This window comes from Colius striatus, chromosome 2 (genome assembly GCF_028858725.1).
Source record: "Colius striatus isolate bColStr4 chromosome 2, bColStr4.1.hap1, whole genome shotgun sequence".
NCBI lineage: Eukaryota > Metazoa > Chordata > Aves > Coliiformes > Coliidae > Colius > Colius striatus.
In genome coordinates this window covers 80,009,005-80,023,543 of record NC_084760.1, presented here as the reverse complement: position 1 = coordinate 80,023,543, position 14,539 = coordinate 80,009,005, and the positions used below count along the sequence as shown (strand labels likewise).

Here is a 14,539-nt window from a genome sequence, read left to right as displayed (position 1 = left end):
TCTCTCTCTGCAGAGCTGCTTTTCAGCAGTTTGACCCCCAGCCTGTATTGGTGCATGAGGTTGTTCCTTCCCAGATGCAGGACTCTGCACTTGTCCTTGTTGAATCTCATGAGGTTCCTCCCTGCCCAATCTCAAGCCAGTTGAGATCCCGCTGAATGGCAGCACAGCCTTCTGGGGAATCAGCCAGTCCTCCCAGTTTGATGTCATCAGCAAATTTGCTGAGGGTACACTTGGTTAATTTTTATAAATGACACAGACATCAGTAGTAGTAGCACGTAAGTAAATAGTAAATACATATTTTAAAATGTGGCAGGATTTTTTAACCTAATATATATTTTGTTTTTCCAAGAATTCTCTGTGCTTAATAGCTTTTAACATTTTAGTGGTAGTAAGCAAAATACAGAATAACTTCTTCAAGTTTGTTTGAAAGCATATATTTAATGAGAATATTAAAACAAACGTACTTTTCTGATATTTTAAAAGGGTCATATTATGCATAATTTCCTGTTGAACTCTATAGTGGATCATCAATGTTTCAAGCAACATACAAAGCCAAATGTGTTTTGTTTATGCTTGGGTAAATATTAGCAGTTGGTGACAATACTCTCCCAAGTATGTAAGATGAATAAAAGGAGTGTTGAAAAAGCGTGTCATTTCAGGCTAACTAAAAGGTAGCCTTGTAAAGTACACAAGTTTGTTTAGAGCAGTATTGTTATCCATTATACCTGCAAATGAAGGGAGTGCAATTTGAATCAAACACATGTACTTCAGTGTTACAAACTGTATTTATTAATTCATTTTATCAGTTCAATGGAAAAATAAACACAAAGTAATAGCATTCAGGTATTAAAGTTATGAAAAGCACACAACAGACTTGTTGATAGTATTAAAATTGTATTAGATGTTTAAGGGAAAGTGAATAATAAAAATTTTTAGAATTGCCCACTACATGTAATTATTGCATTACTAGATTTGGAATTTCAGCTCCTGACATCAAAGTTTTGTGTGTAGCTATCCTTTGTACATTCTGTAGACTATTAAATTTTCATCTTAATAGTGTTTAATCATTTCATTAGCGTCCCTCAAATGAGAAAGGAAGAAGCTCTCATAAAAAAATCACTACTTTTTCTGGAAGTAAATTCCTGACAAATGTGTGAATGCAATTCAAATATGCATAGATAGATAGATAAGTAGATTTATATGACAGCATAATTATTTATGTAAGCATATGTAGATATATGTATACCTTTTTAATATGCATACATAAATTCATATCCTATTTCTAATAGGTACAGATATTTATACACCAACTAAGTTTGGGTTTGAAATCCTTCTACTTCTCCATTGCTCTCCAAGGACTTTATGAATTACCAAACTGCTCACATGCAAACCAAGTAGTATAATAATTCCTGTCTGCTTAACAAAGGAGTAAAAAACCTCCAAAGCTAAAGGAGTAATTTTCAACACATAGGAAATATATTTTATTCAATTTGATTTCCTTCCTCTTTTTAATAGCTGTACCAGTTACGGAATCTAGAAACTAGCCACCTATTGTAGTGGTGCAAGCAATATTCATTCAAAGATGTAGAGAGTCTAGGTAATGCACATGCAGAGACATACATAGGCAACATAGTACAACCAACAGAGTTGACTCAAAACCACCCTTCCTTTGCTAGCTACCTCCTTATATGCTTCTGCCCATGAGATCACCCAGGTCCCAATTGATTAACTTGCAGCATCTGTTTCTGATAATTGGAAGTAGCTTGCCAGCTGCATTAACTTGTCCCTACCATCTTTATTCAAGCTGTCTGGTCCAAGCCACATTTGTGCCTACAACCACTATCCAGAGATCTTTAAGAACTATATTTTCAGCGTTCCAAAAATTGCCAGTGTTTCAAGATTTCTAAGGTTAAGAATCCTTTTGGCTCAAACTTTTAGTATGAAATTCATTCTTTCAAAATGAAGTGTTCAGTGTGTTACTACTAAATACTAAAGATCAGGAGAATGTCAAGGTTTGTAAACCTAACCTTTTCTATCTGTTAATGAGGAGACAGCTGAAAACTGTTTCAAATCAGTTCTTCAGAGATTATGTTTTGTTCATTACAGTTCATAAAAAGTACACTTTAATTGTTTAAAATAACTTCAGCATACATTGTCTATTGTTTATTTCTATCCATTTTCTATATATTTTTATTTTTATTTGTTTGTTGAAAACCATTAGGAAGAAATCAGCAAAACCTTTCTAAGGTGACTTTTATAAAGGCAATGAATGAGTAAATTAATCCCATACAGATTATTGCTATTCAAGGCAACTTTACCTTTGAATATCAAAGTATTATGTAACAAATATTTTTTATGAGTGAAATTGTTGCAGTTGCCTTCAGATTCCAACAATCTTATATGTTTTGTTTGTACATGAACCACGGTTTCAATTTCAGTTCTGACTCCTTGCTCTGCACAGTGGGATGAGGGAAGAGAGGGGAGCTGGTGCGGGGCTCTTTCCAGTTCTCAGTAAGAAGGGCCTAACAGCAAATAGCTTAATAAGGGACCTGCTTTAATAAGACAGGATAACAAGAGGAATATAGATGACAATAAATCTTACGTCACATTGAATGCCAGGCACCTTGCGTTCATACAGCCTCAGACGTAGCCTGACTGAATTTCTTCACAGCACACTGCACAGAGCAGCACAGATCCTGACCATGGGGACAAGCTTTCTCTTTTAGTCATTCAAACTAGTATAGAAATTCCTTGCAGCACTTTTTGACAAAGGCAAGGTCAGTCAGGTGATTACCAGGTGTGTGCTGCCTGGGAGCTCTCTTGTTACAGTGACCTAGCAGAATTTATCCTGCAGCTAAGGGGTTAGTGCAGCATGACACAGGCCTGAATGATGGGCTGTGTGTACAGCACAGCACAGCCTGGACCTTCTCACATTAACTGAGATGTGAATCACTAACTACTAAATGCTCAACAGTCTCTCTGTCACTATCAATACACCTGTAGAACAAGCAAACTCTGTTTTTCTTGTTTCTCATGTAGAATTCACTGGAGACAGTGGGAAGGGTTTCCTATCACAATGTGTCAGGAGAGCAGCCTGCAGCAATACTTACTCATCTCATAGTTCTGTCATATCTCACAAGCTAAGGAGATTATAGTCTAGGTCTGTACTTGAATGGAAAGTCTGATATGCTACTGAAAGCTGTGCTGCTGGACTCTTAACCTTACCACTTGAATTAGTGATGACAATGTCTTCTGACGTGGTATTCAGAGAGCTATACTTCTGAACGATAATTTTTGGGGGATGATATATAAAATGATGGTATTGGTCATTCTTAAAACCTAGAGGTCCTTGGCACTTTACAAAGATTAGCTGTAATTATCTATTAGTTTATTTTGTTCTTCTGGACAAACTCCAAGAGCCTTGTTTGCTGCTTTTCTCTTTTAACTTTTTCCTAAAGTTATTCTTGGCTATATAGTGTCTTCATGCTGAACTAGTGTCACTATATTCTGCTAATGTGTTGTCACAAAAGATATGTGTCCTCATGTATTATTTGTTTGCATTGTTATGATTAATTTTTAAATGCTTATAAAGTTTTTTAGGTTATTTTAAATTTGTTCAATTCTAAATGCTAGAGACATATAATCATAGGAAACTTGATTCTTTAAATTGTCATTTGTTTTCCAATTTTTTAAAAAAAATTTCACTACACAAATTAATTAAACTACATTAATTAATCAAAGGAAGCTTTAACTTCATTGTTTTCCAGTAACAGGAAATTAATAAATGAAAGCATTCAATGTATAAGACTCCTTTGTATTAATGGCAGCTGGTGCAGGAAAGGGCCTGATTTGATAGCAATATAGAAAAAGTTTGATCACATCCTCCAGGTTTCCTAGTCAGCTACAAATTCCATTGACTGAGCCAAATGGAAAAGATTCTTTGTTTATAAAGAAAACAAAACCTTGTCTCTGTCTTCTTTCAGTCATTATGGATTATTTAACAGAGCTTTTCCACTCCAAGATCCAAGTTAAGGCTATGAAATTGATAGATTTCACTAATACAGAGAATGTTCTATAGAAATCTATGATCATATTCTAACTTTATAGCAGTATAAATTAAATAATTTTGTTGTCATTTTGTAACATGTCTTTCTGAGGAAGTTTTGACAGATGCCTCTTAAGATGAGCAATTTTAGACTTCCATCTGGAAATTCTCCAAATAGCTTCAAGGCCGCAGTATAGGAGACCGTCACTGGTTTATGATGTCCCCACTGTCTCCTTTTATGATATAATAATCATCCATAGCTTTTTGTCCAAACTAATATCTTCATTGTCTGGAAATTATTTATAACTATTGGTAACAATGTAGTCTGATGAGATTCTTAGAAGATAAATACTATGCCAAATGTGCATAGGAAAGCAACATTGTTTTTGTAAATTATAAAAAGAAGTAAATTATGCTTATCATATCATTTAAAAATACTAAAATTAACCAAAGCATCATACTATCATCAGAATCCCTCTGGGGTTTAGAATGTGATAGATGCATAGATGGAATTCCGGACAGAATACAACTTGATGTGATCAAAACATTGTTATATAAGAGCAGAATTATGGTTTTGGGTTTATACTCTGAATGGGGGAAGCAGAGTTTTGTGACTATACTTGTGCTGTCTTACCATATAAAAATAAGACTGTAAGAGGGAGGTGATCATACTTTGAAAAACCATTGCTATAACTACTAAACCAGCATTATGTGTACTTCACGTTCGTTTTTTAACTTGAAATAGTGAGTATATTGCAATGTGCTCAGATTGTTTCTGTGTATCCATTCCAATATTTTGACCATCAGAGGCTGAACTACTTCCCTAATAATTAAGAGTAATGCTAGTGTTACTAAATAGTAATACTCTAGAATGCTGCTTAGCTGCTCAATTAGATTCTCTCAATTTTGGGGAAAAAGAGGCAAGCAAAGCAGAACATAGAAAACCCAACCTGTGTGGTTTTGTGAGGCAACTTGGACTAATTAATATGCAAGAACTATCTAGAGATAAAAAGTCAAGCCCCATACTCCCTCTTGTGGTTAACCTTGAAGAATATGAGAAAAAAAAATTATGTATAGAAATTTATACATGTATATACATACACGTAGATATATGAAGTATTATTTATACTTACAGGGAGAAAAAACCCACAATCTTGCAAATTTTAAAAATATTATAATTTACTTCTTGTAAATTACCTTAAAACATGAAATTTACCCTGAAGGACATGTCATTTATCCCTCAGAAGTGGTGTACTTCAATTTTAACAGTGTCTTGACTCTGGAGTTTTCCAAATCCGGTGATGCAACTGTCTGACTTTCATGAATAGTTCTCCTGGTGCTTTTGCCATACTCTTGCTACTTCCATCTAACTTCATTTTTCTCAGCTTTTAAGGGTTAAAGAAGTACAATCAAGATCATTTTTAACATTGGTGGAAATAATTACAATCATTCCACTTCCTTGCTTTTAAGAAAGGGATCATTTACATTTGTAGCTATTACCATTTATGAAGAATGAAGAAGAAATAATCTTGAGAAATGGAAAGTTATTATAAACATGTTAACTACAGATGTGTTGATTCTGAAATATTCCATGCAAAATATTCCATGGCAAACACCTAATTATTATTTGTTTGTGATGATTCCTTTAACCTCTTGCTCTGAAGATTTTACTATACCTCATTAAAAAAAAATCCCAAAGCTAGTAGTTGCAGCTTTTAATATAGCTATTCTATGTGCAGGTTTATAATAAAGGGATAAGAAGAAAGTGATAGTAAAACAAAGATCAGCACTTCCTTTAATATACTTCCTTTACTCTTCATGGTTTTAGTCTTTATTATTAGTTTTGGGCTTTAGATGTCATTTTTAGGCACAATTGAAATTGAAAGTACAGAACAAAGACTGCCTTACAACAATTCTAGTTTTCTTTTTTTTTTTCCAATGTAGCAAAGTTACAATAATGGAAGACCCTGATCAGAACATTCATCTGAAAAATTTGTCTCTTCAGCAAGCAACCAACGAAGAGGAAGCCTTAAACCTACTTTTCTTGGGAGATACTAACAGAATGATTGCTGAGGTGAGAATTGCTGCTACAAAATCTAACATCACAGAGCTCAAATGGTCATCAATTTTTCAACATAAGATGTATATTTTGGAAATCTTTGGAGATAAATGAATAACTATCTTCTTTCTGAGTGTATTTCCATAGTCATAGAATCACTGAACGATTTGGGTTGGAAGGGACCTTAAAGGTCGTCTCATTCCAACCCGCTTGACATGGGCAAGGAAAAGTTCCACTTGCCTGGGTTGCTCAAAGGCCCATCTAACCTGGCCTTTAACATTGTCAGGGATGGGGCATTCACAGCCTCTCTGGACAACCTGTTCCACTGCCTCACCACCTTCACAGTGAAGAACTACATCTTAATACCTCATCTAAATCTATTCTCTTTCAGGTAAAAGCTATTAACCCCTATCCTATCACTACATGCCTATGTAAAATCTTCCTCTCCAACTTTCTTGTAGGCCCTCACAGTGAAGTTACATAATCACTTCTCTGATGATAGCATTTATTTTTCAAAGTGCTTTCTGTTTTTTCCTTAGTGAATCTGGTTGGTGTTATTGATGTTATAACTGGCTGGAATTAAAATAAGTAAGAAAAAATTTCTCAGAAACCATAGACTGACTTTTGAATGTGGCATGTATCAACATATATACAAAATACAGACTAGAAAATATGGCCTTACAAAGCATTGTCAAACATTCCCACGGGAGTACTGTATTGTTTTGAAGTAGTTAAAGAAAGAGTTAAATGGTTCCTTCTAAATAAATATTTGCCAATATGCAAAGATAAAGATATTTTTACTGATTCTGGAAAATCCAAATGAAATGTTGCCATATCCAAAATCTATGTGTTTTTTTTTCCTTCTCTTCATACTTGGAATGGAAATATTCAAAGCGTCTTCTACAATGTGAGCACTGTCAGTGTGTCTTTACTACAGTACAGCTAATTCTCTTTTAGAAATCTGTGGATTTTCTTCCTCTGTCTAACCAAAAAGATGTATAATAAATCAATGGTGAGAAAGACATTTAAAGTAAATGACATAGTCGAGTTGCGCTCTGTTCCTGATTGGCTGACCATGTACAATGGGGCAGAGGAAAAAGCATTTAATTACAAAGTGTAAATAGACACAAAACCTGATTTGTGTTCTCTTTCTCAAGGGAGACTAGTTTAGCAGTGACCTTTTGAGAGGCAGAACGATTTGAAGGCAAGACATAATCCAGCTGTACTTAAGGACTGTTAGTAAATATGAATATTGAGGCAAGAAAAAAATTTCATGATATTGAAGTGGGAAAAATAACACAGTTTAGAGAAGAGGAACTTGAAGAGGTGTAATACAACAAAATGATGACATTGAATTTAGAAGCCTGGAAACCTGTCGTGATACTTGGTAATTAAAATAGGAAAAGAAAAATCATCACATGAAGGAAGATCTTCAGGAAATATCAATTGAGAGAAGCTGTGTATGAAAATGAGACAGAATAAAGAATGGTGTGCTGCTGGCTGACAGGGTCATAAATCAGCAATTGTAAAGGGCAATTGTGTTACATGTTTGGAAAATGTTCCCTAAAGAAAAAATATATACCAAACACTGAATTTCATGAAAAGTAGCAGATGAAATAGCAGAAGAAAAAGAAGGAAGATGGTGCGTCGTTTAAGGTCAAGATGAAGTAATGATAAAACTAAAAGAATATTCTTAATGGATCAAACCAAAGATGACTGTTCCAGCTTTCCATTTTGAACAAGGGTCAATAACAAATATATAGAAAGGAGTAAAGGATAAACCAAGTAAATAATTATACTTTTTTAGAAAAATAACCCAAACCTCCTCATATTATTTATAGCTAATAACTTTTCTTGTATTTTTTTCATTACATGAATTTGCTTAGATGCTTTTTTTAACCTTGGCAAATTTTTATTGTGAAATCTCATGTGACAAAGTGACTTCATGACTTCACTGCATTATGTGAAGAAAAATCTACTGTAGTTTATGTTTAGTCTTATTATTTAACCTACTTTAAAACTTGGTAGTTTTATTCAGGGCATGCTAGTACTTGTTAAAAAATATAACAACAGGAATTAGAATGTGTGAGACCCCAGTAGTAGAGAAGTGACTAAACTGAGTGGCTTGGGTTAGCAAATGCTGTGCCACTGTCAGTTTTGCTACTTTTGACACAGCAAGTTTTTTGTTATATAAACACTATAAAGTTATCATTTCATTGATCTTCAATGAAGAGTAAGAAGTGCAGAGAATACTTGCTTGGAAGAAATGCCACTCATTGCAACTATTTACTTTGCTTAGTCTGCATGCCAATATGATTCTGAAAACTTCAAATGAGATTCATTTCATTGTAGAGGTTTTATTTAGTTAGTTAATATCACACATTGCTCCTTTGCAGTTGCAGCAGGTGTGTTAAAGTGTAGTTGTGAGTTTACTGAACACTGCCTCCTCTTAGGCATTACAAAATTTATCACTCATTATCATTTGGCATTTTTGGCTTTTGGTACTTTATATGATGGCTTATCAGAATGAGAAAATAGTGTTTGTAGAAGTGAGAGATTAATGTAGAGGTCTATGGAAGAGGACTTATGACATCAATTGTAACTTCTTCAGAGATACATATTTTTTAGAACATAGATGAGGAGGTAGGCTGTGGAAAAACTAAGGTGACGCTCAAGGATCACAAATGAAATCTGTGACCTCTAAAATTGCAATCTAATCTTGCTGTACCCTTGAGATAACTCTTCTTTAAAGAGTTGTAGTACCATTTTTAAAATAAGAATGACTATGCAATTTTTTGCAATGCCTCTGCTAGTGGAGACTGACTTGTCATTTTGAGGGCTGCATTTTGCCTTAATACTGACTGTGCTGAAAAGAAAGTGATTATAATATTAAAAGCATTCTGTAGGCTACATTAATTCATCAAGTGTCAGAACCTAAGGGATTTTTTACAACCAAATATTTCTTTCCCATGCATAACCATATAGCTCATGAGAAGGAAAAAAGAAACAAATAATCTAATTTGTGCAGGATTGGTTTAGAGGTTAATATAAGACCAACCCTTTGCTCTAGTTTTGATCCGTACTACAAGATGTAGAATAAGATGAGAGACATCTGTGCACAAACATTTCATAATCTAAAAATCCAAATAGGAACTTTTTGTCACTTATATTTTACTGGGGAGAAATAGGCAGAAAACTGATTCTTTTGCTGGCAGCTCTTCCAACTGTGAGGTCTATATTTTTGTTTGTTTTTCCATAAAACACCATTTCTTGTTACAAATGAATGCCTATGAATTTCAGCAAAACTATTAAAAAGTCACTTTTTAAAAAAAATCCAACTTTAGTATTTAAATATCTCAAATACGTGCAAATGAAGGATTACAAAATTATACAATTACAAATTTGTACATATGACAGATGGCAGCACCAACAGCACGTAAAAAAACTCATGTACAGTAATAAGCGTTTGTCCATTTAAGTACTGTTCACAAACAATTTCTTTTGGTAGATTTAATATATCTTTCTAATTTCTTGTGATGGCAATCTCTTATAACCGTCTTATAACAATCTCTTATGCCTCAACTTCTTTGATTTAGAGAATTGTTGTGGTTCAGCCCCAGCTTGCAATGAAGCACTTCACAGCCTCTTCCTCATCCCTCCTTAAACACCTCCACCTGCCTTAAGATGATGGAGGACCCAGAGAGATGAGAGGAGAAAAGATACCCAAGGGCCTTGTCAATCAAACCAAGGGCAGGGGAGGCTCACATGCTAATTATGGTAAAGGGCAAAACAGACTTGACTACTTGACTTAGGGAAAAAAAAAAAAAAGATTAGTTTACTACCAACTAGAATCAGAACAGACAAAGTAAAAAGAAAAACACAGAACAGGATGATGAGAAAAATGCAATAATTTCTTCATTTATGCCTCGGCTAGTCAGATTCACTCATACAGGAAAATCACATTCTTCTGCTGTCTAAATATTTTGATTCAAAGAAGAAAAGATTCTACTGGAACTGTATAAACTGCGAAGTGGAAATGGTTTGCAAAATGGACCAAATGACTGCATTTATTACCTGTGAAATCTTTTTGTCCCAGCTGTCCTGTACTCTTTCTGTATTTTCTCTGTGTGAGTGTATTTGACAGCCATAATCAACACATTATTCTTCCAGATAGTAGCAACTTCTATTAGTCTAATACTGATTTTAGAACAGCTTTTCATATATTTTTCTCCTATTTAAGAAGCTTTATCTTTCTTAGGTCCTCAATTAATAAGAACTCTCTTTAGACCTGTAGCATCCTATTTCTGGGTGTTCTTCCTAGTGAAAACAACATTTGTAATAGTAGCTGCAATAAGTGAAGGATTTGAGAAATACATAAATTCTTGTATAGGAAGGATCTACAGCACTGGTTTTTTGTTTTATGATAGAGAACAATTAGATTAAGATGGATAACTTAAGCTACAGCAAGGTTTTGGAACTTTATCATCTTGTGTTCCTTGACAGAAACATCTGACTTGGATGATTCTTGCAGAATGGCTGGTCTGTAGGTTCTCATTTAGGTAGAAAACATCTTCTTACAAGTGTTGTACTACTGGAGGTAATGGTAATCACAAAAGTAGTCACAAAGCTTCTATACAGATTCTTTAATTTCCGCAGACATGGATATATCCTGGTCCTGGAAAAGAAGGATACTGGATTGTATGGCTTGTACATATTTTCCAAGATGAAACAAAAGAGTGATGCTTTACCAAATCACAATCTTAAAACAAAACCCATTGAATTCCTTTTTTATCGTGTCACAAATGGGCAGCAACAGATTGACCTGGCATTGCTTCCTTTGTAGTGTTCATGTGATATCAGAAAGCATCTGAAGTCTGCTTATGTGGTTTATGATGTCACAGAATTCCTGGAAAAAAATATTTCTTTAAGTAACTGCAGCTCATCAGTTCTTCTATATATAGCTTTCACAATAGCAACCATCTGCTGAGACCCAGGCCACTCCCCTCCTTCTTTTTTTTCCTTCATCACATCAAATTAGTGTGAGGATGATTTCATATACATATGGTTTGAATACTGCTAACAAAGCCAAAATGAACTCTAAAAGCCACTAAAGGAAGCTTTTAGTAGACTCTGAGACACTGTCCAGAAAATTTTGTTTGTTTGTTTTCAGTTTTTGAACTTTCTGAAGAGCTGAATGGTGATACTCAGCAGTTACATATGTAAGATAGCAAAAAAACAACCAACCAACCATACAAAAAGGCTTATTTTTGGACTGAAGTTGTTGGCAACTTGTCATTTCTATTGCTGTGTGCTTTGCATCTACTTGTGTGGTAAGAGTAGCAAAGTATGGGAGATTATGACTGCAATTAATGTTTCATGACCACAACCCATTTAACAATATAAATATTCATTGCTTTATGCTTACAGCAAGAGGTTTCTGTATACAGGAACTGCAAAGTGGAGGTAGAATTGTATTGTAAAAAAAAGTATTGATGTATTGCTTAAAGTGTGTTTCAACTCTAAAGAAGGACTTTATAAGATCAGCAGTTTGGTATTGTAGCCAATGACTTCCAAATCATCCCTACTCACTTTGCATAAAAAAGTACTTGTGGAGAGAAAAGCAATGGAATTTCTAATGACCACTCCAGCAGAATACCTGGAACAAGCAAAACCAAGTTGTGGCTAGTGTATTGTTATAGAGAATAAAGACCTAGGAAGCCAAATATCATCTGAGCTTTTGGAACTCAGATTCCTGAAATTATTTTCTTTTATGCTTTTTATTTTTACTTTTTAAATTATGCTTCTGTTGGCGTTAAACAGGTGTGATCCTACATTTTGGGGTTTTGCTGCACAGTGAAACTTAAGTTTACTTAAGATGATTATTCTGAAGTGTGGTGACCTGCTTCTTTCCTAGCAACTTTGTGCTTCCATTGCTAGACCTGTGCTGATATTTGATCTGGCATAGATATATCTGCAGTAAATGACTGATGTGAGTGCAAAATGTCCTCAAATATCAATTCTGTTGAGGAGATGAGGACAATATCCTTCAACTTTAATTCTGTTGTGGATTTTGTACTGGAAAATAGAACATGCAGTCCTGCTTCTCAGAGCTGCAAGCAATAAAATTATAGCTCCCCTAGTAAAATAAGTGAAGTTGGCTCTGATTATTCATGGAATCAGAATTGCTGAATAAAATACATTTTAACAGCATATAACTTTTTTTCTAAATATAACTGCATTTTAACTATGTTTGGGAAGATTTTCTTGTTTGACACCTTTCCCTGAGCGTATTTATTTTCGTTCCTATGCTACAGCTCACTACCCCTCCAATTTTTCAGTTTTACCACTGAAGACAGCATAGCATGCAACTGCAGTCTGATGCTCTGATGCTTATTTCACAGGATTGCGAAATGAGCCTTAGAAACCAGGCAGTTAAGCAGAGCCAGTGTGTTGCCTGTATTATTCCAAAATTCCTCATGTGTATAAACTTATGATAAAAACTCCTCTCCCTCTCCCTCTGAGCTTGACTTTATTGGATAAAGCAGCCCAAAATAAAATACTGCTAAGACTGTAATTTCATTACAGAATTTTCACCAACTACAAATGTATGCTATTCCTGTACACCACCTACTTGTTCACATACTGTATGCTGCCATTTTCAATTATTCTACCAGAACTACTTTCTACAGCTGTACTGTGACTGAATTGGGAAACTGATCCAATTTAAATATCTATGGTTTGTAGTCTCTTTTTTTTGTTTTTTTCAACTGGATCAGTTCCCAAAACCAGTTCAGTAGTGCTGGCGCTAGTAAGACTGGAAAAAAAAGCTGTTCATATTATTCCTGGTAAAGGAATATTCAGCTTGCAGTCTTTCTGGATTAACAAGACAACACTTTCCAGGTTATTTTAACATCTAGAATGTTTCATACCAAAACAGACTATGGAAAACAACCCACAATATCTTGCTATATCTAGTCTGAATCACAGGGAATGCCTAGATAAATAATTACTCTAGAACACAGGAATAAACTATAAGCAAGAGATTAATGTATGCAATTTCACCAGGATTTATTATTACCTTTTTAAACAGCTATAAATAATTATAGATTTAATTACTACCTCAAGATTATTTTTTATTTTGCTACTCTGTTTTTTTGCAAGTCTTTATGCCCTGATAACAATGTAGTCGTACTTGCTATAATTTATATCTAAAACTATTACTTGTATGGTAAAGCTGTACTATCCATATATATTCTACAGCATTAGCTTTTTTTATAAAATGAGGATAAAAAGGAATTATTTTAAGATTCCAATAACAACTTCATGTAACTAAATGAAACAAACTTCAGATATTTGAAGATTTTTTTATATGTTGTTTAAGAAGGGAGAGGTGTGTGTATAGTGTCATGAGATCATTTGAGATCTAAAATTAAGAGCTGTTTCAAATTCTCTGCATTCATACTAAAGCTGAGCATCTCTAAAAGATTGATGAATAATTTCCATATTTCTGGTTAAGAAAGTATGGCAGTAGCTATTCCAAGTAAGTATATTTAAAGCCAAACCTTTTATGAAAACTCTGTAATGCCACACGAAATTCTGATACTGATTTTGTCAAATTTTTGGTGAAGGTCTGAAATCTTACAGAAACTACTACTCCTAGTTACACTAGTAGCTGTCTAGTCAAAAAAATTTTAAGTGAGCTTGCCAGTGAGGAAACTGATAATCTCTCAGAGATCAGGAATTAGTAAATTTCTCTCTGATCAACATTCCCTTTTCTAGTATTTCTCAGTATTCCCCAGCATACTGATATGCTCTCTAACTATTAAAGTATCTTGGAACAAGGATAGTTCCCTGGTTACTTGCAGTACAATTTGTCCAGGTCAAAATTATCCACTATTTGGCTGGAGTGTGTGAGGTAAATCCGTTTGGATCATTCTTTCATAATTCTTACAAATGCAATGCCAGATCAATCATCTAGAAAAAGCTAAGTTTATTTATGAAATGAACATTGAGGACTCTTCCTTTCTCTTCGTTCTAGACACCAATGAATCAAGCCTCAACCCGATCTCACTGTATTTTCACTATTCACATCTCCAGCAAGGAACCTGGATCTGCAACCATCCGACGCTCCAAGTTACACTTAGTAGACCTTGCTGGATCAGAGCGTGTTGCAAAGACTGGAGTTGGAGGTCAATTATTGACAGAAGCCAAGTACATCAACCTGTCATTACATTATTTGGAGCAGGTAAAATTGGAATAGAGTGAACCATTTCTCACTTTACTAGGTTCCTGTTTAGTAATGTTTAGTAACTTCCAAAAGACTTTTTTTTTTTAATCTTGATTCGAAAATTCAGTTAGTCAGGATATTTATCAGAGCCTTTTAAAATGTTTGAGGTGACTGCTCATCACTGGAAGTAACATGTTTTAATTTGGGA

At 34.4% G+C, this 14,539-nt stretch overlaps 1 protein-coding gene across 1 annotated transcript in view; it reads left to right on the top strand.

Annotated features, from left to right (window-relative positions):
* Positions 1–14,539, top strand: part of KIF6 (kinesin family member 6) — a 154,672-nt gene that overhangs the window by 26,352 nt on the left and 113,781 nt on the right. Inside the window, exons 6-7 of the mRNA XM_061989631.1 lie at positions 5,990–6,119; positions 14,143–14,349. Of these exons, the coding sequence (XP_061845615.1) occupies positions 5,990–6,119; positions 14,143–14,349 (337 nt within the window). The remainder of the gene's footprint in view (positions 1–5,989; positions 6,120–14,142; positions 14,350–14,539) is intronic.